This window comes from Pipistrellus kuhlii, unplaced genomic scaffold (genome assembly GCF_014108245.1).
Source record: "Pipistrellus kuhlii isolate mPipKuh1 unplaced genomic scaffold, mPipKuh1.p scaffold_m20_p_2, whole genome shotgun sequence".
In the NCBI taxonomy this organism is placed as follows: Eukaryota; Metazoa; Chordata; class Mammalia; order Chiroptera; family Vespertilionidae; genus Pipistrellus; species Pipistrellus kuhlii.
In genome coordinates this window covers 49,001,498-49,026,989 of record NW_023425515.1, presented here as the reverse complement: position 1 = coordinate 49,026,989, position 25,492 = coordinate 49,001,498, and the positions used below count along the sequence as shown (strand labels likewise).

Here is a 25,492-nt window from a genome sequence, read left to right as displayed (position 1 = left end):
CCCAATAAATTCAATAAAATTTTTTTTAAAGATTGAAGAGACCTGAACATGTTCTATAGCTGATCAGAAGACAAAGTTAAAAGGGAGAGTGTTTGTTTGTTTACTCATCTGCTTCATCTCATTAGCCTACCCCATACAAAGCAGACGGTGTTTCATTTTTGTTTGTCCAATGCCTACCATGGTGTCAGGCACACAGAATATGGTTGCTGGTCGTTGGAAGCTATGAACATCATCAGGACAAGCCTGATGTACTGGGGGTCAGGCATCAAATGTGGGAAATTAGAAAAGGCACAGAAGTATTAATGATGCTGATGAGCTCAAGTGTGACACCTGAGATACTTCAAATTCTTAACATATGTCCAAGAAACCCAGAGACTTCAGGCACCATCAGGAAAAGAGGATCAAGATTTCTCTTTCCTCTAGTGGGACGTGGTCACAGAGACTTTGTTCCCACTACAGTTCTTGCATATTGTCCAGATATCATAGGGCTCGGGGTGAAAGAATTCAGAGATACGAGCAATGATGCGTCCTTAGTCTCAGGGCCTTGGCTTAGCATCAACAGACCAGTCCTGACAAGGTCAGCTAACAGTGCTTCCCAACAGGCAATTCCCTGGCTAGCCCCTCACCCTTTGCCGTCATCTGCTAGGCCACTTGTACCTGTGCAGCCAAATAGGACCACCGCTAAACAAATACAGCTTTAAGCCAAAGCTCAGCCTTGCTTTCTGAGATGACAGCACTGGCTAGCAAGTAGACTCCACTGTCAAAAGCATGAGTCCTCCCAAAGGTTCGCTTGCCTTCTGGGCTTACACCCGACTTTTCAGTGCGCCTGCTGGCCACCGAGTCCCTCAGATCACCTCCACGTTTCACACGAGAGCAGCAAGGGAAGGACTTGGTCCCTGGCCCAACTCTACAGATCACAGGGAGATTAAGGTACTGAAGGGAAGATGGAAAAATCCCATGTGCTTTAGTGACCTCACCTTTCTGGGTTCAAAGAAGTCTGTAAACAAATGAGTGGGACGAACCGTCGTCCTCAGAGGACCCTGAGAATGCTGACTCAGAGAGGAAAACGGAGGGCCTGCAGCCAAAAGAAACCACAGGGCTGCTTCAGATTGGCCCTGATTTCGGCTAGCCCTGCCCGATCCGCCTGGCAGGCACTTCTGGGGAATGCCAACCACACCTGCGGAGTCATGAATTCATGGGAGGGTTTCTATTTTCAACCTGGAGCACCCTCACCCGTAGTGGTTGGTGAGCAGTTGCCATATCCCACCCTCAGCTGGCCGCTGCTCAGAGCCCGGTGCAGGATCTCCAGGATGGGGGTGGTTTGGAATGTCACATGAGCGGGCCACGCTGACGCCTGGCTGAGGAGTCGGGCCAAGCCATGAGATGGCAGGAAGCAGCCGCCCAGGAGACAGCCCCCGGCCCCCGAGGGTTAAGGGGGGTGGGCTTTTCTGGGGTCAACGCTTCGGGCCAACCTCACTGAGGAGTGCTGCCAACATGCCAACCCCTCAGCCACACCTCCCACGTGGTCAGGTCAGTGACAGCCACATCCATCTCCTGGGAGAGGAAGGACAGCTCAATGAGACCATCCTGTCGAGAGTGTTTTATAGATGAACACAGGCTAGCGAAGGCTCATTTAAGGAAAGTGGGGTCAGCATAATCAATAACAAAGCCAGGCACCCGCTGAACACTAAGTGCAACACTCAGTACCTTTCATTAAGAAAGAATTACAGGTCGAGGACCTCGGCCGGTCCCTTGGTCCATGAGTGTCCTTCAGCCGGGCCCACTGTGCTGATAGATTCTTTTTAAAATATATATATTTTATTGATTTTTTACAGAGAGGAAGGGAGAGGGATAGAGTTAGAAACATCGAATAAAGAGAAACATTGATCAGGTGCCTCCTGCACACCCCCTACTGGGGATGTGCCCGCAACCAAGGTACATGCTCTTGACCAGAATCAAACCTGGGATCCTTCAGTCTGCAGGCCGACGCTCTATCCACTGAGCCAAACCGGTCAGGGCTGATATATTCTTATGTAACTTAGAGACACCCACTTAGGAAAACAGACTAACTGTTTCCTAAAATGTTGACCAAAATAAGAAGCACTTATTAGGTAAGACTTGGAAAATGTGGGCTACATGCTTGGCTGGTAGCAGGGACTCGTAATCCAGATATTTGGGAAGGGTCTTAGCTAATCAAAATTAGTAAAATTAAATAGAAATTAGGGTGCTATTATTTGCAAGGGTCTCCTTGTTTGAATCTATAATCAAGAATCGCAAGGAGCTTTAGTCTAGATTCTGGGCCTCAGTTTCCCCAAATGTGAACAGTGAAAGCGGGTACTACGCAGTTGACCCACTGGGTGTGATTGGTGGCGTTACAAAAAGCATGAGGTGCACATCATCCCACTGTTAGTGCTTGCTCATGATCACTGTGAAATACTGCCAAATTAGCCTGTGTTTCCCAGGAAAGAAAAGGGATGTTAAATTAGATTCTCCTTGTATTGTTACATCTGCCTGTTGCTGAAGACCAACATAGTGATGTCAAATAGCATACCAACCTAGGAAGTACATTCTTTAGCTTGGGGACAGTGGAGTCACTTGATCAGGACTTTTGGGGGTAATGGTTATGGGCTGGGGTGATAGGAGGCCCCCTCCTGTGGGTCAAAGGGCAACAGGCTGGGCTCAGGAAGGTGCCCTGGGGAGAAGAATCAAAACTTCCAGCAGGTCAGACTAGCTCAGAGCAACTTCCAGACACCCAGGAGCAGCTGGATCGGGGTGGAGCTCTTAGGTCAGAGTGCTGAGTGCCACAGACACTCACCCTGAGGGAAAACAGGGCTCCATCCAGTGCCGCCCCACCCGGCCAGAGGCACTGCGCAGCAGGGGCCTGCAATCGATGATGTCACAGTTTCCAAAATCAAGACCAAACTCAGAGTGGCGGCTCAACACGCAAGAAATGAAACCAAAAGGACCTTAGAAATAATTCTTTCGGTCACAGAGGTCTTTCATAGTCTTCAATTTAACTAAAAATGAAATTTTTTTCTAACATTCTTCCATAATATCAGAAAGCTATCCCTTGCTGGGTTCGCTCAGTGGTTAGAGCATCGGCCCACAGTCCAGAGGGTTGCCAGTTCGATTCCTGGTCAAGGGCACGTACCTCAGTTGCAGGTTCCTCAGCCCCATTAGGGGCACAGGTGGGAGGCAACCAATCAATGTGTCTCTCTCACGTGGATGTTTCTCTCTCTCCCCCTCCTTCCTCCCTTCCCTGTTCTTTAGAAATCAGTGGGAGGAAAAATATCCTCCAGTGAGGATTAAAAAAAGAAAGTAAAAGAAGCTTATACCACTCAGATCTATGTATGACGTTCACATGTGTTCCTAGGATTTTCCTATGCTTTTGGAATTTCATTTTTCCTTCACAAGCCAAACTTCATGACCTTGAGGACCAGGCCTGAAGTTCAAAGGCATGCATCGAGTCCTCCTGCTGCCATACTTCCCTTCCCAAGTAGAGAGAGAAGGGCAGTGAGGTGAGATCCCATGCTTAGGTTACCCCATTTTCACAATCACTGGCAAATTGTTGCAGAAGTTGTTTCTAAAAACAAGATCTGAGCGATGAGGAAACGCAGGAAGAAAACTCCGCTCCCAGAGCTAAGATCGCAGGAAGGGAAAGGTTCTCAAAGCGGCTTCCCAACACTTCCTGTCTCGGATAAATCTGGATGGTGAGGGGAGAAGCCTAAAGGGTTCAGATCCTCATTCCTCAACCCCAGAAAGCTTCTGAGAAGTGGGAAATTCCAGGAGCCACAGAAAATCAGAAATTAACTCAAGACCACAAGCAGGGGGGCAATGGTAAGATGTGTACACATATAATACCTTAATAAAAAATAAAAAATAAACCACAAACAACTCCAACTCGGCACCCACGGCACCCAGTACCACGCGGCCTATGAGGGCTGCTCAATGAGCTCTTGTGGACTGAGAGGCAAGCAGCAACCTACTGAAAACCAGTGCCCCTCCGTGAGAGAGCACTGTTCCCATTCTGTGGCTGCACTGGCTGAGATCGGAGACTCATTAAACTCGGATTTCCCAAAGAGCTTTCTCCTGTGACAAGCAGTGGCAGCTAGCTGACCCCAGCTCTAAGCAGCCTAGCGTGCCTGGGGTAGGTGACTGGTCTGAAAGATGCATCGTGTCCTTATGTGATGGGGGGCCTACATTTGGTTCCTTTTCGACTTTCAATTGAACTTGAGCAATGTCTGGATACAGATGTTACAGTTAGAGAAGCCTTGACCATGGGATACCCATTGAGAACTTCCAAAACCAACAGGCTTTATGCCATGAATCTCTCTGGTGTTTATCTCTGTGTAAGAAAATGTTCTCCCGGGAAGGGGGTGGGCAGGTAATTACCTTTACCTGGGGAAGAGGCAGTGTGCCGGAGGTCTCCCAGGAGGACCCGACCTGATGCTCACGATGACCCTCTGGGGCATCTGTCAGAGAGGGTCCCCAGAGAGTCTAAGGTCACAGGCAGAGGGCACTGCCAGGCTTCGAATCCAGATGTGAACAAGCCCTGGTCCTCAACCACTCTGTTATATGCTCTCCGGTGGGAACATCTTGAATGGGTATGTTATTCCTCATAACCATCGTCACTGAAGAATTCTGTCGCACATCTGCTCTCAGAGCCACCATATCCTCAGTCCTCCAAAACGGAAGGTGAGCCTCCCGGCCTCTGCTGAGAGGTAGCATTTGCACCCACCGGGTGGGGGCATCTGCCGCGTAGCACATGCCTCTGAGGGAGAGGGGCACTTTATCCAGGAAAAACACCCATACGTTGCATCCTCACATTTACAAACAGCAGCTGGCAACCATGAACAAACTGAGCAGAGACTCCTATTTGTGGGAGGAACTTTCTAGGCCTCCCACCTGGGGCACACAGTGGGAGCCATCCCACCAAGAGGCCCCTTTTCTGGGAAATCAAGTACGTACATTCTTCGCTCATTCGAAAGGTACCGACTGCGGGAGCCCTCTGCCATGGAGCCACCCTGGAGATGGTCCTGGAATAAGCTATTTACAAAACATGCACATTGCCACGGAGTGACGGAGGCAGATCTGTGCCCTTGGCCTTGGCAGTGGCCACCGGGCTGTGAAAGTGACATTTCTGAAGAAAACGGTACAGATATGGTGAGGCGTTCCTCTATAAACATATCGGGATAACTGTTGCCACAGGAAGTGTTTCACTGGCAAGAATCACAAAGTCCAGGACCAGGCCACACTGTCAGGGGCACTTTTAACTGGGCAGGTTTCCAGAACCTTGTGAGTCTTCTGGAAACCAGCACCCTGGCCCAGAGCGTAAGCTTGGGTGCCAGATCTGCTGCTAGGAGTGATAACATTAGTGTTGCTGTGTAGGTCTTCCTTTTTTTTTTTTTTTTAAATATCTGGGAGAGAACTGCAGATGCCTCTTGACCTACCACATATTAAAGGGTATTATATAATATATCTACATACTGGATAAACTATATAATATATCTACATACTGGATAAACTATCCACATAGCCTGTTAGATGCAGAAAAATATATGAGAATTTATTTAGATTACTTGGGGGACCTCACAGTCACATGACCAAGGGGGTGCTGTTAGAAATTCTATATCCTGCCGGGACCGGTTTGGCTCAGTGGATAGAGCGTCGGCCTGCGGATTGAAAGGTCCTGGGTTCGATTCCGGTCAAGGGCATGTACCTTGGTTGTGGACACATTCCCAGTGGGGGGTGTGCAAGAGGCAGCTGGTCGATGTTTCTTTCTCATCGACGTTTCTAACTCTCTGTCCCTCTCCCTTCCTCTCTGTGTAAAATCAATAAAATATATATAAAAAAAAAAAAAAGAAAAAAAGAAATTCTATATCCTAGTTGATTTAAACTCTCTCATTATGTGAACCCCAAGAAGCAGGCTGGCCATCAGCAAGTTATCCATTATACCCCAGTGCGGTCATTTTAAGTACAGACACTCAACCGTTTACCCTAAAGGAGTAACTCGAATCCCAGGAAATGCTCTGTTTGGGTACAGCAACCAGAAAAGAGCGACGAAGTCTGAGCAATAATATTTTATTGCAGTAAAAACAGCTTCCCGTATTCTATTAGCAACACTTTATGAGGCTCACGAGAACAGAAACCCGCCCGCTGGCCCCTGGAGCTTGCTCTGCACACACAGGAACCATCTGTGGACAGAACCCTTCTCCGCGTTCCGCTGCCTCCAGAAACCAGAGACACGCCAGCCTGGCTGCCCACGCGTCCCCATGTCAGTGCCACAGAGCAATAGCATGGCTGTCCAATTGCTTCCAGACCTTAGTCTGATCTGCCTCACTGCTAACTTTTATGGTGTGTGACCTCCTACAAACCCGTAACCGCTTGCGTTTCCCCCTCGGTCCTGGCTCTGGGTGGGGGAGCTGGGCAGACGGACTGTAAGCCTCTCATAGACGCAAAGACCAGAGAGAAGTGGAAGGAGCTGTCCCAGCAGTTCCAGCCCTGCCTCTACCTCCTTCCCCATCTGAAGACAAACCACAACCGCAGTCCCCTTGCAGGACGGGCTGCGGGGCCCAGGGGTGAGGAAGACCGAGAAAACGCTGATGTCAGCTGCCTGGGAGTCTGAGTCAGCATCTTCAAGACCAGAGTGGCTATTGGGAAACAGACTGCTCCCGCAAAAACCCCAAATGGAGCAGCAGCCCAAGAGCTCAAAACCAACACGCACAACCCCAGAGCGGGAGCTCCGAGCCCGTGGCCACGGATGCAGAGGAACGGAGGAATGGAGACCCTCCCGCCCCCGCTCACAGCCCCCTCCTGACGAGTCTGAGAGACAAGGGAGGAACGGAGGGCTGGGAGCTGCATGGACGACGCTCCAGGAGCCGCTGCCTGTGCGTGTTGTGAAACCCTGCCCCGAGCTGGCTTGTTTCTCAAGTCCTGCCTCAATAATCCAAACAACAGTGACCTCATTCCAGAAACTGCCTTCCCCACGAGGACTTGGAAAGCTTTACGTTTCAACTAGCTGTTGCTTTAAAGTGAAGGGAGAAGGGAGGCTCGCCGGGGACGTGATGGAAAAAAGCGTCAAAATGGCCTGTTCCAGTGGTCGGCAAACACATTAGTCAACAGAGCCAAATGTCAACAGAACGACGACTGAGATTCCTTTTGAGAGCCAAATTTTTTAAACTTAAGCTTCTAATAACGCCACTTCTTCAAAAGAGACTCGCCCAGGCCATGGTATTTTGTGGAAGAGCCACAATCCAGGGGCCAAAGAGCCGCAAGTGGCTCACGAGCCGTCGTTTGCCAACCATGGGCCTAGTGGACGATGGAGTAAAATAACTGAACTTCTGGTGCTTCTTAGGATATAACAGTATAAGGTGGTTTTGGGGGAAGGGGAACAAGACACAAAACTGTACAAGGCCACAGACACACTAACTTCAAAAAAAGTTCAGAAGGAAAAAGACTAACCCTTAAAGCACGAGTGATGGAATTGTATCTTTCTCCTCTTCAGAACATTCCAGACCCAAAAAGGAGCCCCCACTAGCTAGTCATGCTCTTGACTGTGCACATGCGAACCAGTGAGGGCGACAGAAGTTCCTAATCTGGCTCACCAGGTGGCCCAATCAGTCCGGTCACCAAGGCAACAGAATGACCACACATCATCCTTCAACTTCCTGGTATTTTTCCATTTTCTTTAAGAATGTGCATGGCAGCTGAAACTGGTTTGGCTCAGTGGATCGAGCATCGGCCTGTGGACTGAAAGGTCCCAGGTTCGATTCCGGTCAAGGGCATGTACTTTGGTTGTGGGCACATCCCCCATAGGGGGTGTGCAGGAGGCAGCTGATGGATGTTTCTCTCTCATCCATGTTTCTAACTCGCTATCCCTCTCCCTTCCTCTCTGTAAAAAAAAATCAATAAAATATATTTTAAAAAGAAGAAGAAAAAAAGAATGTGCATGGTGTTCCCAGTGTGTGTGTGGGGGATGGGAGTGGGGTGGGGGTGGGGGAAGACACTACATGTTAGCAACCCCGGAAGTTAGTGACTTGAAGCATCGTGCATGGGGGACCAGAAAGGTTTCTCGAACCTCTGTGTCTCCACGGCAGAGCTGCACGGAGGAAGCGGGGAGCGAGAGCACGAGGCTGACAGCCCAGAGGGCAAGACTAACTCGGAACTGTGTGTTCAGTAGCAAAAGAGCTGCACTCCCACTGAGCTATAGACGAGACAATTCCTGTTTCCAAAGTGACGAGGTCTCACTAAGGAGGCCACGCAGGCCTCATCCAGCACCCGCCCTTCACCTCCAGCTGGGGGCCCGTTCAGTCACATCGAAGAGGGAGAGGAGGCCTCTGAATGCATGGGACGGGCCGTTTCCTGCTCAGCCCCAGGCCAGGCCCTGTAGTATCTACGCCTCCTTCAATTCTCAAAGAAACGAGAGGTGTTGGCCACGTTAAGGACAGCAGAGCCGAGTCCAGGACAGCCCGCGCAGTGGGCGGATAAACTGTGGGGACAGAGTGTGCGTGTCACTACCTCGGGAGCCCTGGCTCCCGGGCAGTGCGGATGGCAGTGTGGACACAGCGGCCTCCGGATGAGGACCTGTCAGAGGATTATTCCTGGCTCCTGGGGGGAAAGCAGTGACAGTTCTGTGAAAATATTTGCTAAAATGTTTAAAAACAAAACAAACACTGCTGAAAGCCAACTGCAGACACTGCCAGGCTTCCGGGAGAGTTTATGGGAGCTGCTCAGGGGCTGGGACTCCAGCCCCGGAGGACTCTTAGGCAAGCCAGAGACTTACAGGGGGACTTGGGGTGGGGGGAGGTGCGCCCCCCCCCCATCAGAGAGGGAAGCTGGCCCCCCCACCACTCCCACAACAGCAACTGCAGCTCCCAGAGCTGTGTGGCACTGACTCTCAAGGGAGTCGGGGGTCAGCGTGCCCTCGTTTTAAGCCAGGCGATGAGCTCGGTGCTTCCTCTACATTAGGGGTGTTGAACTCAATCAGAGAAGGGGCCAAAATCTAAAATCCAGCCTAAATCGCGGGCCGAATGGTTTACTGAACAGTCATAAACTGTCATTGTGATGGAAACGCAGCGGAGTGCAGTGATGACAGCGCGGTGCGGGCCACATTGCAAGGCCTGGCGGGACGGATTTGGCCCGTGGGCCTTGTGTTTGACACATGTGCTTTACATCCTCCTGTGCTCAGAACAACTCCGTGTGCAGGTGGCCCAGCAGCACGTGGTATTACTGGAATTAGAGCCAGGTCTGCCTGATCCTAAGCACGTTTTCTGCTAACCCTGCCGGATCCAGCCAGTTACTCCAATCCATCATCCCTGGACGGGGGGAGTGGGCCCCTGTTGCCTGTTCAGCACATCAAACCCTAATAGTTCTGTGGCACTCCCGTGTCCTGCACTTTCTGGAGCAGCTCCAACTTTGGAACATGTTGGTCCCACTGCACCCATGGGTGCGCTCATGTGTGTCTCACAGTGTGGTCAGCCCTGGGAGGCCTCACTTGCTGACCCACAGCTGTGCAGCCCACAGCACTGGCTTCTTCCACCCACAGGGACAGCGCATGTATACGCTGTGACTGGCTTCACGTATCTGTGCTTCACCTCCCCTGCTGCACTCCAAGTTCCTTTCAGAGCAACGCTTCCCGACTGGGAGGCCATTCTCGGGAAGGATTCCTGGAGACAATCAAGTACACACGGAATACACAACAGGACCCACAGCAGATGACACTGAGTCCCACCTACAACTGCTCTGCTTCCTCTGTGTGCAGTGGCCTTGTGTGGGGTGGATGGCCCTCTGGAGACATGACCCTACACCAGTGGTCGACAAACTGCGGCTCGCAAGCCACATGTGGTTCTTTGGCCCCTTGAGTGTGGCTCTTCCACAAAATACTACGTGCGGGCGCGCACATACAATGCGATTGAAACTTCATTGCTCACGTGCAGAAGCCGGTTTTCGGCCCTCAAAAGGAATTTCAATCCTGTACTGTTGGTATTTGGCTCCGTTGATGAATGAGTTTGCCAACCGCTGGCCTAGACGACTGTCTCATCGGCATACAACTCCCAGAATGGGAGCTGCCCAATTGTAATCCCACTGGAGTCCATGAGAAGTCTTAGGCCCAGATTTAAAAACCCAAGTGCTCAAACGTGACACAATAAAAACTTGGCTGGACTGAACTTCAAACAAAACTTAAGAGTTTCAAATGCTGGTAGTCAAGTTACAAACAAGCTCAACGGTATAATGTGACCGTCGAACAGAGAAGTGAAGGTGTTGCTAGGACGTGCTGATGGCAGTGGCCTGGACAGACCGCAGGAAGCCAACGTCCCGCGGAGCCCCGGGCCGAGCCCCGTTACGCAGAAGGACAAACACCGCGCCTGCGGCCAGGAAGCACGCAGCACAGAACGACAGAGCCCTCCCGCAGAGGCCTGGAGGCGGGCAGAGGAACATACAGACTCTCCAGATGTTCGACAGGCGGTCACGTGGAGAGAGGATCCTAGGGGTGTCGAACTCAATCAGAGAAGGGGCCAAAATCTAAAATCCAGCCTAAATCGTGGGCCGAATGGTTTACTGAACAGTCATAAACTGTCATTGTGATGGAAACGCAGCGATGACAGCGTGGTGCGGGCCACATTGCAAGGCCTGGCGGGACGGATTTGGCCCGCGGGCCTTGTGTTTGACACATGTGATCTAGACTGTAAGCCATTGGGGAAGAGTAACTGAGGAACAATTTTTTGTTCAATATAAGAAGCTTTCGCCGAAACCGGTTTGGCTCAGTGGATAGAGCGCTGGTCTGCGGACTGAAGGGTCCCAGGTTCGATTCCAGCCAAGGGCACATACATTGGTTGCGGGCACATCCCCAGTGGCGGGTGTGCAGAAGGCAGCTGATGGATGTCTCTCTCTCATTGATGTTTCTAGCTCTCTATCCCTCTTCCTTCCTCTCTTTAAAAATCAATAAAACATATTTTAAAAAAAGAAGCTTTCAAACCATGTGGGAGGCAGAACATGGCCTCCCACAGATGTCCATGGCCTCACCCCCAGAGCTGCGTCTGTGTGACCGGACGTGGTAAAAAGGGCTTTGCAGCTTCGTGACTAAGTCACGGACCTGGAGGTGGGAGGCTTTCCTGGATGACCCATTTAGCAGGGAGGCAGGCGCGTCAGGGAAACGTGGCATCTGGGGGCGCTGCACCGCTTGCTGTGGAACTGGAGGCGGGAGCTGCAGGCCCGGGAATGCTGGTGGCTCCCGAAAACCAGGAGAGGTGGGAGTGGACTCTCCCCCAGGGCCGCTAGGAGGAACGCAGCCCTGCCCACACCTGGATTGTAGTTGAGCGGCACCCATCTCCGACTCCTGACTTCCAGAACTGTAACAGGATAAACCCGTGGCATCTTCAGTCACTAAGTTACTGGTAACTTGTTGAAGCGGCGATCAGAGATGAATGCAACAGCCAACACGGGACTAACCACGACCAGCCGCAGTGAGCTCCCCGTCCCAGGAGGCAACCAAGAAGAGGCGGAACACCCACCTGCCAGGAACGCTGCGCAGGCAAGTTCTGGGTGAGCCGTGACAGATGCCTCCGACGCTGAGAGCCCACATCATGGGGCGGCACCTTCTCCTGCTTTGGTCTTTGACGCGCTGGTCCCCACCCCCTGGACTGGTGGTGGGCAAGGCTTGCCCTGCTGCCTCCCAGGAGGACAGGGTAGTATAGTCAGGGACAGGCATGCTTTGAGGGATGTCCTCACAGCACCGGGTACGGGGCCTGCCTCAGAGCGGAAGTGCTTGCCCGGGGCGCCTACCTGAGCAGAGGACGCCTCTGTTCCGGGCGCAGGAGAAGTTGTCGCACTCGCAGAAGGGCCCGTAGATCCGCCCGAACTCGCTCTCGAAGCAGGAGCACTGGCTGCAGCTGCACTGCCCGCGGCCGCTGCACAGCGGCTTGCCCTCCGCCTCGCGGCACAGGTTCTGCAGCCCGCTCGGGTTCTCCCCCTCCTGGCACTCGCACCGGCTGCCCAGGTAGCTGGGGTTGCACTCGCACAGGCCGCAGACGTAGGTCCCGTTCCCGCTGCACCGGGGGCTGTCCGGCTCCTGCCCCGCGCTGCAGCCGCAGCTGCAGCTGTAGGTGACCCCCACCGCCAGGCTGTCCCGGAACCCCACCGGCCGCAGGGCGAACGTGTGCTCCGCGTGCTTGCCCGGGCAGCTCCGCGCCTCCACCGACACTTCAAAGGAGGCCTGGGCAGAAGGAAGAGAGGGGGCGTCGAGGGCGCGGTCAGTCAGGGTATCTTCTCCGGCCTGCCTATCACCCAGGGCCCCCCCCACCCCGGGAGCGGTTCCTCTGAGGCAGTGGTTCTCAGCCTTTCTAATGCCGCGACCCTTTAATGCAGTTCCTCATATTGGGGTGACCCCAACCATAAAACTATTTTAGTTGCTACTTCATAAGTGTCATTTTGCTACTGTGATGAACCGTTTAATGTAAATATCTATTTTCCGATGGTCTTGGGCTCTATTTTAGTTGCTAAAATTATTTTAGTTGCTACTTCGTAACTGTCATTTTGCTACTGTGATGAATCGTAATGTAGATATTTATTTTCCGATGGTCTTAGGCTCTACAGCAGCGGTTCTCAACCTGCGGGTCGTAAATATCTGTTTTCCGATGGTCGCGACCCACAGGTTGAGAACCGCTGCTGTAGAGCCTAAGGCCGTCGGAAAACACAGATATTTACGTTATGATTCATCACAGTAGCAAATCACAGTTATGAGGTAGCAATGAAAATAATTCTATGGTTGGGGGGTCATTAAAAAGGTTGAGAACCACTGCTCTGAGGCCTCCGGGGAGAGCTGTGGCTACGCCTGGCCCTGCCCATGCACATGGCCCCGGAGGAAAAGGCCCAGGACAGCAAACTCTGGCACGTTTGCCAGGCATGGTGCTTGGTCCTGAGCGTTCGTGATCTCTTTTAATCCTCATGACTCTGAGGAAATGGCTCCACAGGAAAGGAGAAAGACTCACGCAAGGGTTCTTTCCTCCCCTTTCTCTTCACCTGTCTCCTATCCTCTCTCCAGCTCCGTTCTGGAAATCTGCACCAGGCACTGCGTCACATGTTCCCTGAACGCAGGGGGGCCCCGGGGCCCCACAGACCCCTCTGAAGAGAGGTTTCCTCCTGCTGGAGGAGGGACAACGGGAGGCCCCCTCCTGGGGATCGAGCCTGCAACCCGGGCATGTGCTTCAACTGGGAAATCAAACGGTGATCTCCTGGTTCAGTGGTCGGCAAACTCATTAGTCAACAGAGCCACATATCAACAGAACGACGACTGACATTTCTTTTGCCAAAATTTTTAAACTTAAACTTCTTCTAACGCCACTTCCTCAAAATACACTTCCCTAGGCCATGGTGTTTTGTGGAAGAGCCAAAGAGCAGCATGGGGCTCGAGAGCCACGGTTTGCCGACCACTGTCCTGGTTGATGGGTCAGTACTCAACCACTGAGTCACACGGGCAGGGCCAGGCTGCTTCTTTTTAAACAAAGCATGTAAAGAAGCATTGCTAACCCCTAAGCTTCTTATGCATTGCCCTGGAATCAGGCAGCAATGGGAGGAAAGCAAGGGCACTGCTTGGTGTGATTCTCCCAGAAAGTAGAGCACAACTCTTCCACTGCCCTCCTCCCACTGAGAACAGAGCCATGTGTGGTTATATTCATCCAGCACTGCCCTCGGAGCAGGGCACTGTGGAAATCCAGACCGGGATCTGGCACACCCTGACCAAATACCATCTGCAGTGCTTCTCCCTGAATGGTGGTGCTTCTCCCCTGCATGGTGGTGGTTCCTACACACACAGAGGCCCGGGCCCACTCCAGAAACTGTCTCACCATGTCTGGCCCAGGTGTCTTTATTTTTCAAGTCTCCACAAATCATTCTGAAGTTCAAATGGGTTAGCATCACCTTTAATGACTGTTATTTTTTAAAAATATATATTTTATTGATTTTTTTTTACAGAGAGGAAGGGAGAGAGATAGAGAGCCAGAAACGTCGACGAAAGAGAAACATCGACCAGCTGCCTCTTGCACACCCCCTACTGGAGATGTGCGGGCAATCAACGTACATGCCCCTGACCGGAATCCAACCCAGGACCTTTCAGTCCGCAGACTGACGCTCTACCACTGAGCCAAACCGGTCTTGGCAAATGATTGTTATTCTTAAATCTGTTATTTGGGCTGAAATACAGCCGAGTTTTTAAAAGTCACCAATAACTTGCTTTACAGGGCACTCTTTAGGTGATGATGTGTACTTCTGGAGAACATGGAACGTATTTTTTTCTAAATGTTCTACAGATCCCTATCACTTTTGGATCTTAGTCTAAAAAGCTTCCCTTCAGATACTGTGACATCTAGGGACACCCGGGGGAAGGGAGTGAGGGTGGGGGTGTGAAAGACTGAAGAGGAAGACAGACCCAGCTGTCTAGGTCCTGGAGACAGTCCTGCTGGGCAGCCAGGCACAGCTTCGGGGAACTCACAGCAGACACCCAGGAGTCCGCATTAGCCAAAGGGGGTCACAGGTGACAGTGAGTGAAGGACTGTGACCAGGAGCCAGGGTCAGAGGACACTGGGAACGCAAGCCAAGTAGCCAAGTGCAGACAGTGGGGACTAGCCCTCCCTCGTGTGTGTGTGTGTGTGTGTGTGTGTGTGTGTGTGTGTGTGTGTGTGTGGGGGGGGGGGGAATAGAGATTGTCAAAAGCAAGTTCAAGACTAAGTTCTAAGGCCCTGAGGCACAGTAACAAGATGGGGACCCACCAGGCAGTGAGATCTGCCTCTGACAACACACACTAACAGTGCCCAGGTGCCAAGCGCCCACTGTGCAGGCACTTCCGTGAGCAGTTCACTCACATGCCCCCGAAGGAGACATTCTCATTTACCAGAGATAAAAGGGGTCTCCCAGCTGGGGAGAGGCGGGCCTGTGCTCGCCTTAGCATGTCACCTCCCACAAATGGGAATGAGACAGGTGCCCTGTGTCCACGCCTGGGTACAGAGGGAGAGGCAGCCTGGCTCACTGTGGAGACGAGAGGGTGACCCCACCCCAGGGCCAGCGGCTCCTCCAAACCTTCCTGCCTGGCTCAGGATGACCCGGGCCTGCCGGTGAGAAGGGCGGGGAGCCTGCGCCGGACCGAAGCCTCCACGGGGACAGGGAGCACGCGGAGGTGGACTCCCCGCTCCCGAAGCTCGCTCGGGGAGAGGCTGTGGCGTGCTCCGGGGCCTGCTCCCCAGGGCTGCGCTTTGCTGCACGTGTTACGTGAAGAGCCCCACCCCCACAGGCATCCGTGGGTCAGAAGTGGAATCAACTACAAAGGGGCGACCTGGACCAGCAGACGGAGGCATTTAATTACCGAGCCTGGGGGAGTGTCCATCTGTGGGCATCACCTCCCCCAGGAAGTCTTACCTGTATCATGGGTCACAGTAGCGAGAGGGAAGGAGGGAAGGAGGGAGGGAGAGAGGGAGGGAGGGAGGGAGAGAGGGAGGGAGGGAGGGAGACAGAGAGAGAGAGAGAAGGAGAGAATGAAATGCTAATGTGTCTGTGTTTGCTGGGAGTGAGAGGTGAGGGGAGCCCAGGATTTAAAAAAGCTCTCACCACGGCTGTCTGGCTGGGGAGCAAGGAGGACCCAGCCTTCAAGCAGGTCCAGTGGCCTTCATGCAGCCGCCCCCCTCTGCCCGCCATGACCACAGAACGGCTGCTCCAGCCCCTGGTGCTGCTGGGCACAGGAATGCTATAAAAGCACTAGGGAGTAGTAAGTAAACCGGTTCTGCAGCCCTCCCTTTCAGAGCCCATTTCTCCAGGGGAACAGGAAAGAAACCGGAGTCTGGCAAGCGTCTTCCCTGGTTAAGACGGATTCGACTCCCCATTCTCCCACGCGGAGACCGGAGGGGAAGGTCAGGGACAGAGCAGCCCTCCCTCCCGCCCCGTCCTGTTATTCAGCCCTCATTGGGATGCTCCTGGTTCCTCAGCGGGGCGGCTGGTCTGACCCACTCTTTCAAACGGGCCACCCAGCCCCCACCCCAAACCCACCCGCCCAGGGCTGCCGTGCCCAGCCCACCAGGAGCTCAGGGAAACTAAGTGCCGGGTGGGCACAGGGCACAAAGCCCAGAGGAGGGACAGGAACGGGACGCCGCGGGCAGCTCACTGGGCCCTTTGTACTGGGCGCTAGTGCTCACTGCACAGGCTGCTCGCATGCTGCTTTGTCAAGGCCAGTCCATGAGAAACCGACTCCCACGGCTGGGCCTGTCAGTCTGTCCTGGTTCGTGTTGGGATGAGGGGAGGAAAACCAGGGGGAAATCCGAAGCCCCTGGAGAAGAGCACCTCATTGGACTGGGGGCTTTCAAGGTCTTATTTATGTAACTAGAGGCCTGGTGCGGGGAGGGGGGGAGGGGTTGTGTCCCTCAGCCCAGCCTGCACCCTCTCCAATCTGGGACACCTCGAGGGATGTTCAACTGCCCATTTAGACCCGATCCAACTAGGATCGGGTCTAAATGGGCAATTGGACATCCCTCTCACAATCCAGGACTGCTGGCTCCCAACTGTTTGCCTGCCTGCTTTCCTGATTGCCCCTAACCGCTTCTGCCTGCCAGCCTGATCACCCCCTAACCACTCCCAGGCCAGCCTGATTGATGTCTAACTGCTCCCCTGCTAGCCTGTTCGCCCCCAACTTCCCTCCTCTGCCAGCCTGGTCACCCCTAACTGCCCTCCCCTGCAGGGTTGACCTCTCCAACTGCCCTCCCTCGCAGACCTGGTGCCTCCCAACTGCCCTCCCTTGCTGGCCATCTTGTGTCCACATGGGGGCAGGATCTTTGACCACATGGGGGCAGCCATCTTGTGTGTTGGAGTGATGGTCAATCTGCACATTACTTTTTTGTTAGATAGGATATCTCTCTTTGAGGACTTCCTTGTCCCTCACCCCTGCCCAGCCACCGTGATATTGGGAGCATTGCAAATTCCCACGAGACGGTAACTCATGTTATTCCCTCCATGATGAGGCAGGATTAGTGAGATGAGCCAGTCAGGAATGGAAAGACTGTGGGTTGAGTTGTTGCAAGTCCACTGCTTGTCCGCTGGGCGGTCTTGGGCAGGTCATCACACCCCCGAATCCCGGCTGCTGGCAGCAATGGGGGCAGCACCCGATCCCCTCCTGAGCCGCCGGTGAGTGGAAGGACTGCAAAGTCACTCCATCAACCGGGGACCCTGAATGGAGGCCCCGTTCTTCGTTATCGTACTTTGCTCTGAGACGAGCCCTTTGAAATGGGCACGAGAGAGCAGATTCGCGGGCACCAAAGGCCCGGTAAAGGTGCTGTCAGAGAGCCCTGGCTTTGAACGTTCACTTTGCTACTTACTGGCTGTGGTGCGCTGAGCAATTAGTTCAATTCTTTGTGCCTCAGTTCCTCTCATCTGTCAACATGCTAACATCGTCTCCCTCCCAGGGCAGTTATTGGACTTGTTCACAAGGACACCAGCAGACACTGCCATGAGCCTCCCGGAGCGAACCCAGGCCTTCATGTGCGCCGTGAGGCCTCACGGTTCCTCTGCTCCTTTGTGTCTAGTTCTCCAGATAAAGGGTCCCGTTTGCATGGTTTTCACACATCATCCCTTAGCTTTCCTGACGCACTGCACCCAATATCCCACCCACAGACCTATAAAACTCAAGTGTTTGGGTTTTTTTTTATTTTAATTTTAATTTCTGCCTCTTTCCATTTTTCGTAGTATCTCTTTAGACCAGTGGTCGCCAACCAGTGGTCCGTGGACACTGGTGGTCTGTGAGGTCCGAAAGGGTGGTGACCGCTGCTATAGACCCTTTGACTATGAGGCTTTTGTGTGTATGTGTGTTTTTTTTTTTAAATTATCTGGATTAATTATTTAATTTATCAAAATAGCTTCAATACAGGGTGTCCCCCCCAAAAGATGTATACACACTTTAACAGCTGATAGCTCAATTTTGAAAATGAAATGTATTTTAATAAACGCTGCCTTTATAATTATTCAAAGTGTGTGTATATATTTTTGGGACACCATATATATTGCTAAATTTTACCAGCATTAAAAATAAAATTTTAATGTAATATTTTAAACAATAAAAAAATAAATTTTTATTGAAAGCGCCTCTTTGATTATGAGGCTTTTCCCACCCCAATAGTTCATGTAATGTGAAATAATAACCCCCTTTTTTTTTTGCTAAATAAGACAGGGATCAGTATCAATTCTATTCTCATTTTTTATTTGTATAGATTAAAGCACTCCCTCCAAAAAAAACTTACTCACATAAATAGGAAGATGGGAATATAAGTTTTGTTACAGCAACATCATCCTATTCCTGAATGCCCTCTGAGGTAATGCCGTAAATAATCATTTTTAATGATATATCTGACAACTTGAGGAGGCCCTCTTTCACTTTTTCTTCCTTCCCTCCCTCCCTCCCTCCCTCCCTCCCTCCTCTCTCTCTCTCTCTCTCTCTCTCTCTCTCTCTCTCTCTCTCTCTCTCTCTCTCTCTCTCCCTCTCTCTCTCTCCCTCTCTCTCTCTCTCTCTCTCTCTCTCTCTCTCAAAGATGCCTGAGGAAAAGCCAGCCTTCGAAAAAGATCTGTTACCCAGTCCCTCAAGTCCTTCTCAACATCAACACCATTATTTTGAATTATCCTTTTGGTGGGGCAGGGCACCATGGTTGTGTGAGGAGTAAGTCCGTGTGTTGTAAAGTGGATGAAGGGCAGTTGTGAAGGGGGAGGGAGGAGAGGATCAGTAATGGCATGTGAGAAACCCGGAAGATTGCCACATAACCAGCCGTGCCCGCTCCCTACATCTTTCTGAGCTGTTTCCTAGAGTCCACGCTGCCTGCCTGAGCCCAGGGCTCCGTCTATGTCCTCATCACCCATCTATCCTCCCTCAAGTCCTTGATTTGGCACACAGGTACACATCCTGACATATAATGCTTCTTCCCCACCACTCAGTCATATCCACTTAGTGCACACAAGGCCTCCGTGCCCTCTGCTCTGTAAAGCTCTCCATTCCATCTCACCAAACAGAAGAGGTGAGTGGCTTTGTGCATGTTTTACGGAAGGGAAAAGTGAGGGTCCGGTTATCCAAAGCACAGAGGGAGCTGTAGACTAGGAATGAGGCCAGGTTTCTCAGGTCCCTGCCCACATTCTTCCAACCTGATTTCATCCCTGCCCACTGCAAATAATAATGATTATTTAAAACACCTAGGGCACAATGTCAACCTGAGGACGAGAGGGACCAATGTACTCAGGTCATCTATTGACTGGATTTTCTTTTTTTTCTTTTTCTAATTTATTTTTGGAGACAGGAAGGGAAAGGGAGAGGGAAACATCTATGGGAGAGCAAAACATTGTTTGGCTGCCTCCTGCAAGCCCCCTATAGGAATGGAGCCTGAAACCTGGGCATGAGACCTGACCAGGAATCCAACCAGCAACATTTTGGTGCATAGGATGATGCCCAGTGGAGCCACACTGTCCAGGGCTTGACTGGGGCTTCTAAACAAATCCACCTGGATCCTTGAAGATGACCACACAGAGCAGGCTTAGGAACCTCCCAGGCTGATGAGTAAGGAAGACGGAATACAAAATCCTCAAAGAATCCGATAAGTCACAAAAGTCATCAGAAGCCAAAGAATGATGGCCAGTGCTAAATGTGCCATATAAACGGAGAGGGGCGAGAACTCACCGTGTCCCCGATCTTCAGGCCCTCACACTTCCTCTGGTTGGGGTAGGACACGCCGTCCTGGCAGGTGGCGGTGAAGAAGAGGTTAAGGTCTTCCGGCTGATCCCAGACGGACAGCTCCACCTTCGACCGGATGCTCTGAACGGAGAGAGAAGATGAGGCCCAAACCATTTAGAAATGGCCAGGATGCTCTCCGGCCACCATGGCTCTCTGATGCCCACAGGGCTTCCTCTCACTCAGCTAAGAGCCAGTGGGCTCCTTTCTCTCCACACCTCCGACGGATCTAACTAAGGTCTCCTCCGGGAGCTCGGAGATGTTGGTCATGGTCCACCTGCCACACGATATTATTATCTGCTTCCAGGAGGATGCTCCATCCCGCTTGCCTCTCCAGCCCCCTCTCATCCCACCCTGTTTCAGACATGCAGCTCCTCAAACCCTCCAATCTCGTCCTGTGCTCTCCACACTGTGGGCCTTCACACAGGAATGACATTCCTCTGCTTAGTGGTCCTCTCCTCTTTTCTCCTGGCTGGCTCCTCCTCTTCCTTCAGAATCAGGTCAGCAGGCACTTCCCCCCGTAACCATGTTCTTCTTCAGGCCCACACCCTCCCCCATCAGAGGAGAGCCGCCGGCACAATGCTGAACGACATTATCAGAGAAGAACATCTTTTGTGTGAATTATGTTCTCAAGATAGTGAATGACATGAAAATCAGCCAAGATTTCCCATCAGAATAGAAGCAAAAAAGACTGAAAACATCAAGTATCAGAAAGGTGCGGAGCACCTGAGGCCCTCACACCCAGCTGGTGGGAGTGTCAGTTGGCAGAGCCTTAGAGAAAGCCTTTTGGCTGCATCTACTCAAGTTCAGGCCAACCTTAGACCTGCCAATGCACCCAAGGGTTATATGCAACAGGGACGTGTACTAACCAGAAGATATGCACAAGAATATTTACAGCAACACTGTCCATAATAGCGACCCAAATGCCTATCCACAGAATAGGTTTCACTTTTAAATTGGGGCGTGCTCACAGCACTGAGAATGGGTGAAACATGACTACATCTCATGACACAGATGAATCTCACAAATATAACAATGCCTGAAAGAAGCCAGATACAAATGACCTATCCTATCTAATAAAGAGGTAATATGTTAATTGACCCTCAATTGTCCCAAAAAAATGGTGGCACCCAGTCAATAAGGAGGGAATATACTAATTGACTGCCACGTCCTCAAAGATGGCGGCACCCAGTCCCCTCGGCCTCCCAGCGCCCCAGCCCCCCAGGGCTGGCCCGAGGCACAGGCAAGCCTCGTAGGTGAGCTGCCCAGCCACCCAGGACCGGCCTGAAGGCTACGTGGGGGCCATGAGGGGCAACCAAGCTGGCAGGGGGGCAGTTGGGAGCAACTAGGCCGGCGGAGATGGGGGCCGATTGGGGGCAACCAGGCCAGCTGGGGTTGGGCAGTTAGGGGCAACCAGACAGGCAGCAGGTAAGTGATTAGAAGTCAGCGGTCCAGGATTGTGAAAGGGATCAGGCTGGACTGAGACCCCACTCCACACACAAATTTCGTGCACCAGGCCTCTAGTACTATATGATTCTATTTACATGAAACTCAAAACAGGCAAAAATAATGGTTGCCCCTGGGGGACAGTAATGGCGGTGGGGAAGACAGAATAGGGACTTCTGGGTGCTAATAATATTCTGTGGTGGTTTTTTTTAGCCAGGTGCTGGATACTCAGGTGTATTTAGATTGTGAAACCGTTAAACAATTTTCTGTGTCTGTTAGTTTAAAAAATTGCCATTGAAATCTCTAAAGAGGATGTCCTTTGGAGACTGAACCCAAATAAAGTAATTGGCTTAGGTTGAGGGGGCATATCTTACCCCCAGGTATTTTATGCACTCAGCACACTCTGTGTAGCAGGATGTACGCACTCCGAGAAGCTCATGGACACCTGCTGTCCAGGATCAACTGGTGGCCGGCTGACTTCTCAGGCGCATTCTGACAGAACAGTAGGCAGAACCGCCTCTTGCTCTCACAGGGTTTCCTTTCTTTCTTCTTTTCCATTTTGCTGAACACGTAAAACTTATCTGCGTTAAATATGCAGCTTCCCTAACAAATTAACAGCTGGTAAAAAAATAAAAGGGCTCATCCAGGGAAAAACTCTCTTCCTTTGCAACTGATTGTGCAAGTGCATCTACAGCTCTAAAAATACCCTGTCTGAATCCACTTCCTCTCGGAAGTGCCAGCCTGAAATGCAGAAGGTTGCGAGCGCGCCACTCCACCCCTTCCCCACCCCCCTCCTCTCCGTCTCTCCCTCCCTCCCTCTCTCTCTCTTCTGCTGCTGGAAGTGATTAGCTATTCCCACAGAGTTGTGAATTCCAAGGGCCATATGATATTTCAATTCATATGATATTGGGACTGAGCACAAGCTTTTGTTGACGGATGGGAGGATGGACAGTCTAACGGCAGCCACACTAAGGAGCTCCAGCCTACTGGAAGAAACTTAAAGCTATTTTTGAAAGACTAGGTAATTGTTTAAAATTTGTAATCGTGATTAACTTTGAGGATGAGGCAAAAGAGTATGTCATGAAAGGGCTGGGTGGACTGGAGCTGTGTAAGAAGTTATCTGGGGAGAGTTATGTTAAATATGGCCCTTGCAGCCCCGGCCAGTGTGCCTCAGTAGTTGCAGCATAGTCCTGGGCAGCAAAAAGTCTCAGGTTCAGTTCCCTGTCAGGGAACATACCCAGGTTGTAGGTTCGATTCCCAGTCAGGCAACCGATAGCTATTTCTCTCTCACATCAATGTTGTTCTCTCTCCCTCTTCTTTCCTCTCTCTCCAAATATATATACATATACATACATACATATATATATATATATATATATATATATATATATATATAAAATTAAAAATACATATATATATATATATATGTATTTATTTTTAATTTTTTTAAAGACATATGGGCCTTATGGTTCACAAACAGGATGCCGTGGGGGGGGGGGGGGGGGGTAGCACTGCTCCCCATGAAGATCTGAACCTGGAAGTGTCCGTGGAGAACTTGGTAGAGGGAGAAAGAGCACGGGACTGGGGCTCCCAGTCTATGAATCAGTAACTATAACGGGTGGGAGCTGAATTCCTATAGTCTCCTCTGGCCATAAGACCCCAAAGTTTTGTGTTTGGATCTGAACTTTATGCTATTCCTGCTTGCTACACACTCCCTAAAACTGGAAACTCTCAGGATGTCAGAGGGTCAGGAATCATGGAGACTATTTAGTTCGAACCTCTCTTTCTATGGAAGTGCAGGCCCAAGAGAAGGGCTCCTCCAGGGTCAGCTGCTGCCCGAGGCAGGAGGACCAGGCCGGGGCCAGCCTCTGGTACCCGGACTTCTTTCCTTTAAAGCTGGCTCTGGCTGTGAAGAGTGTGGATGGTCCGGTTGCATTCTGCTTGTAAAGGTCAGTCTCCCCTAAAGGACTATGAAATCCCAGAGGGCAGGCCTGTGTTCTGTTCAGGTTTATTCCCAAGGCCTGGCACATGCCTGCCAGCTGTTGGCATGTATTTGCTGAATGAATGGATGCATGAATGAACAGAAAACAAGACGCAGTGGAAGGCCAAAGCCACAGGCAAAGCAGTTCTTCCACATGAAGACGTAGGTGTGACTCTTGACATCCGACAACCCCCCACCAGTTCTGCCCCTGAAGAGGGTTCCTTCTCCTCCTCAGAGGAGGAAGCAATGTCGAGGGCGTCAGAAGTTTGATGGCTGTTCAGCGCTCGGTCAGCCCAGGGCACATCTGCAACTGCTTTAAGTCAGGCAGCTGTGGTGTGGGTGGGAGCAGACTTTATGGCAACAGCAAAAAGAGAAACATGTGCTCGGCGAGGAGCAGCTTACACCACGGCTCTGACGTCACCCTCCACATGAGACGGCAGTGGTTTCCAGCTCCCTCTGCTCTTGCCCCCTCAGAGAGGAGGCCACAGCGATCGCTCCCGGCATCCTGTCTCCCCTTTCTCCGTGCGACACGAGCAGGTGCCGTGTGTGCGCGGCCAGGGCCCTCGGAGCGCGGGAGGGGCCTATCACCAGCTCCACATCGCTGAACACCCTCACCCTCCGGGGACTTGGGGGTCTCTCTCAAGGAAGAACTGGGCACAGCAAGGACACATGTACAAATCAAAGCCGAGAGCTGACTATTTCTCACTATGAAAATTGCATATGACAGACTGGATTCTGCAAGATATTAGATTAAACATGCCCTTCTCATTTTGCTCCCTCCGCAGTCGAGCTAAATGCCACAGCTATTCCATCTGTTACATACGTTCCCACCAAAATCTTTCCAGAATGTCCCCACAGACGGTTTGCCAGCAACTCTCAGGGGTAAAAGTCAACACCCGTGCTTAGTCATGGCTGCATGACTCACTGGAAATGCACCACAAGCCGCTGAGGCAGAACGGTGGCACAGGGCAATGCAAACAGGCCGGTGAGAGCTGGGCTTGGACCCTGGCCAGAGAGAGGAGCAGGGGAGAGGGTAGCCAGGGCTAACTGGGGACTCTAGTGAGGACAAAGCCACAGCCACAGCCACCGCCACAGCCACCATACATACATCCCTCCCCCACACACACACCATACACCTCCCCACCTCTACCCCACATACCCATCATATACACACCACACACATATCGCACAAACATACACCCCCCAACACACATACACTCCCATACACCATACACACACTACAGACATACACACCACACACACCACACAAACATACACACCCACACACACATACATCCCCATACACGTACTACAGACACACCACATACACACCACAAACACCACCCCACATACCATACACACACTACAAACATACATGCCACACATACTATACACCCCTCACATACCATACACACAATACAGAAGTACACACCACACACATACCACACAAACATACACCCACACACACATACACTCCCATACACATACTACAGACACACCACACACATACCTAACACCGCCCCACATACCATACACACACTACAAACATACATGCCACACAAACACCCCCCACACACATACAACCCAGACCATACAGACATGCATGACATATACATACCATACATACAACCACACACACCATACACACCACATACATCATAAACCCCAAAACATACCCCCATCATACACAACCCCCCACACCCCTACCACATATCCTAGATACACACACTACCACCCCTGCCTTTCCAAACATACACACACACACACACACACACACACACACACACTGCACGCACCGCAGCAGAGGCCAGTGCCAGGCTCAGCCCCAGGAGAAGCGCTAAACAGTCCATGGGCTTCCCGCGTGCCAGAAACACTGGCAACAGGAAACAGGCACTAAGTCAGCGTTGAGCACCAGCACACCCACCACGGCCTCCAACACCGGGGTTTGCTCCGGTTCCCTGCCATTTCACATCTCCATACTGAATATCTAACCTTAAAGTCCCACTGCAGGGGCGGGGGCAGACGGAGGGGACCGCCACACGGCCACCTGTGCACAGTGAGGTCTGCTCCGCGTCTTCGCGGCAGTGACAGTTTGCAGGCAGGTACGTACGTACGTACGTGTGTCACAACGTACACGGCACACTTCACAGCTGTACCGCTTACCACGTGTTCACTGTCTCCCAGTGAAGCTGCTCTACCACCGCCCGCTGACTCTGACCAGTCATTGTGGATCGCATGCCAGAACTGCCCATTTGGAAAAAGAAGGTGCGTTTCAAATGTCCACTCAACCACTGCAGGTCTCATTGCCTAACGCGTTCTCTTTGAGCAGC

The 25,492-nt window shown here is 51.7% G+C and overlaps 1 protein-coding gene across 4 annotated transcripts in view; it reads right to left on the bottom strand.

The window, feature by feature from the left end:
• ITGB5 (integrin subunit beta 5) overlaps window positions 1-25,492 on the bottom strand; it is a 117,766-nt gene that overhangs the window by 20,813 nt on the left and 71,461 nt on the right. For all 4 annotated transcript variants that reach the window (XM_036444817.2, XM_045583931.1, XM_036444815.2 and 1 more), the window contains 2 exons: window positions 19,685-19,819; window positions 11,782-12,211 (listed from right to left, as the gene is read on the bottom strand). In XM_036444817.2, the coding sequence (XP_036300710.1) occupies window positions 11,782-12,211; window positions 19,685-19,819 (565 nt within the window). The remainder of the gene's footprint in view (window positions 1-11,781; window positions 12,212-19,684; window positions 19,820-25,492) is intronic.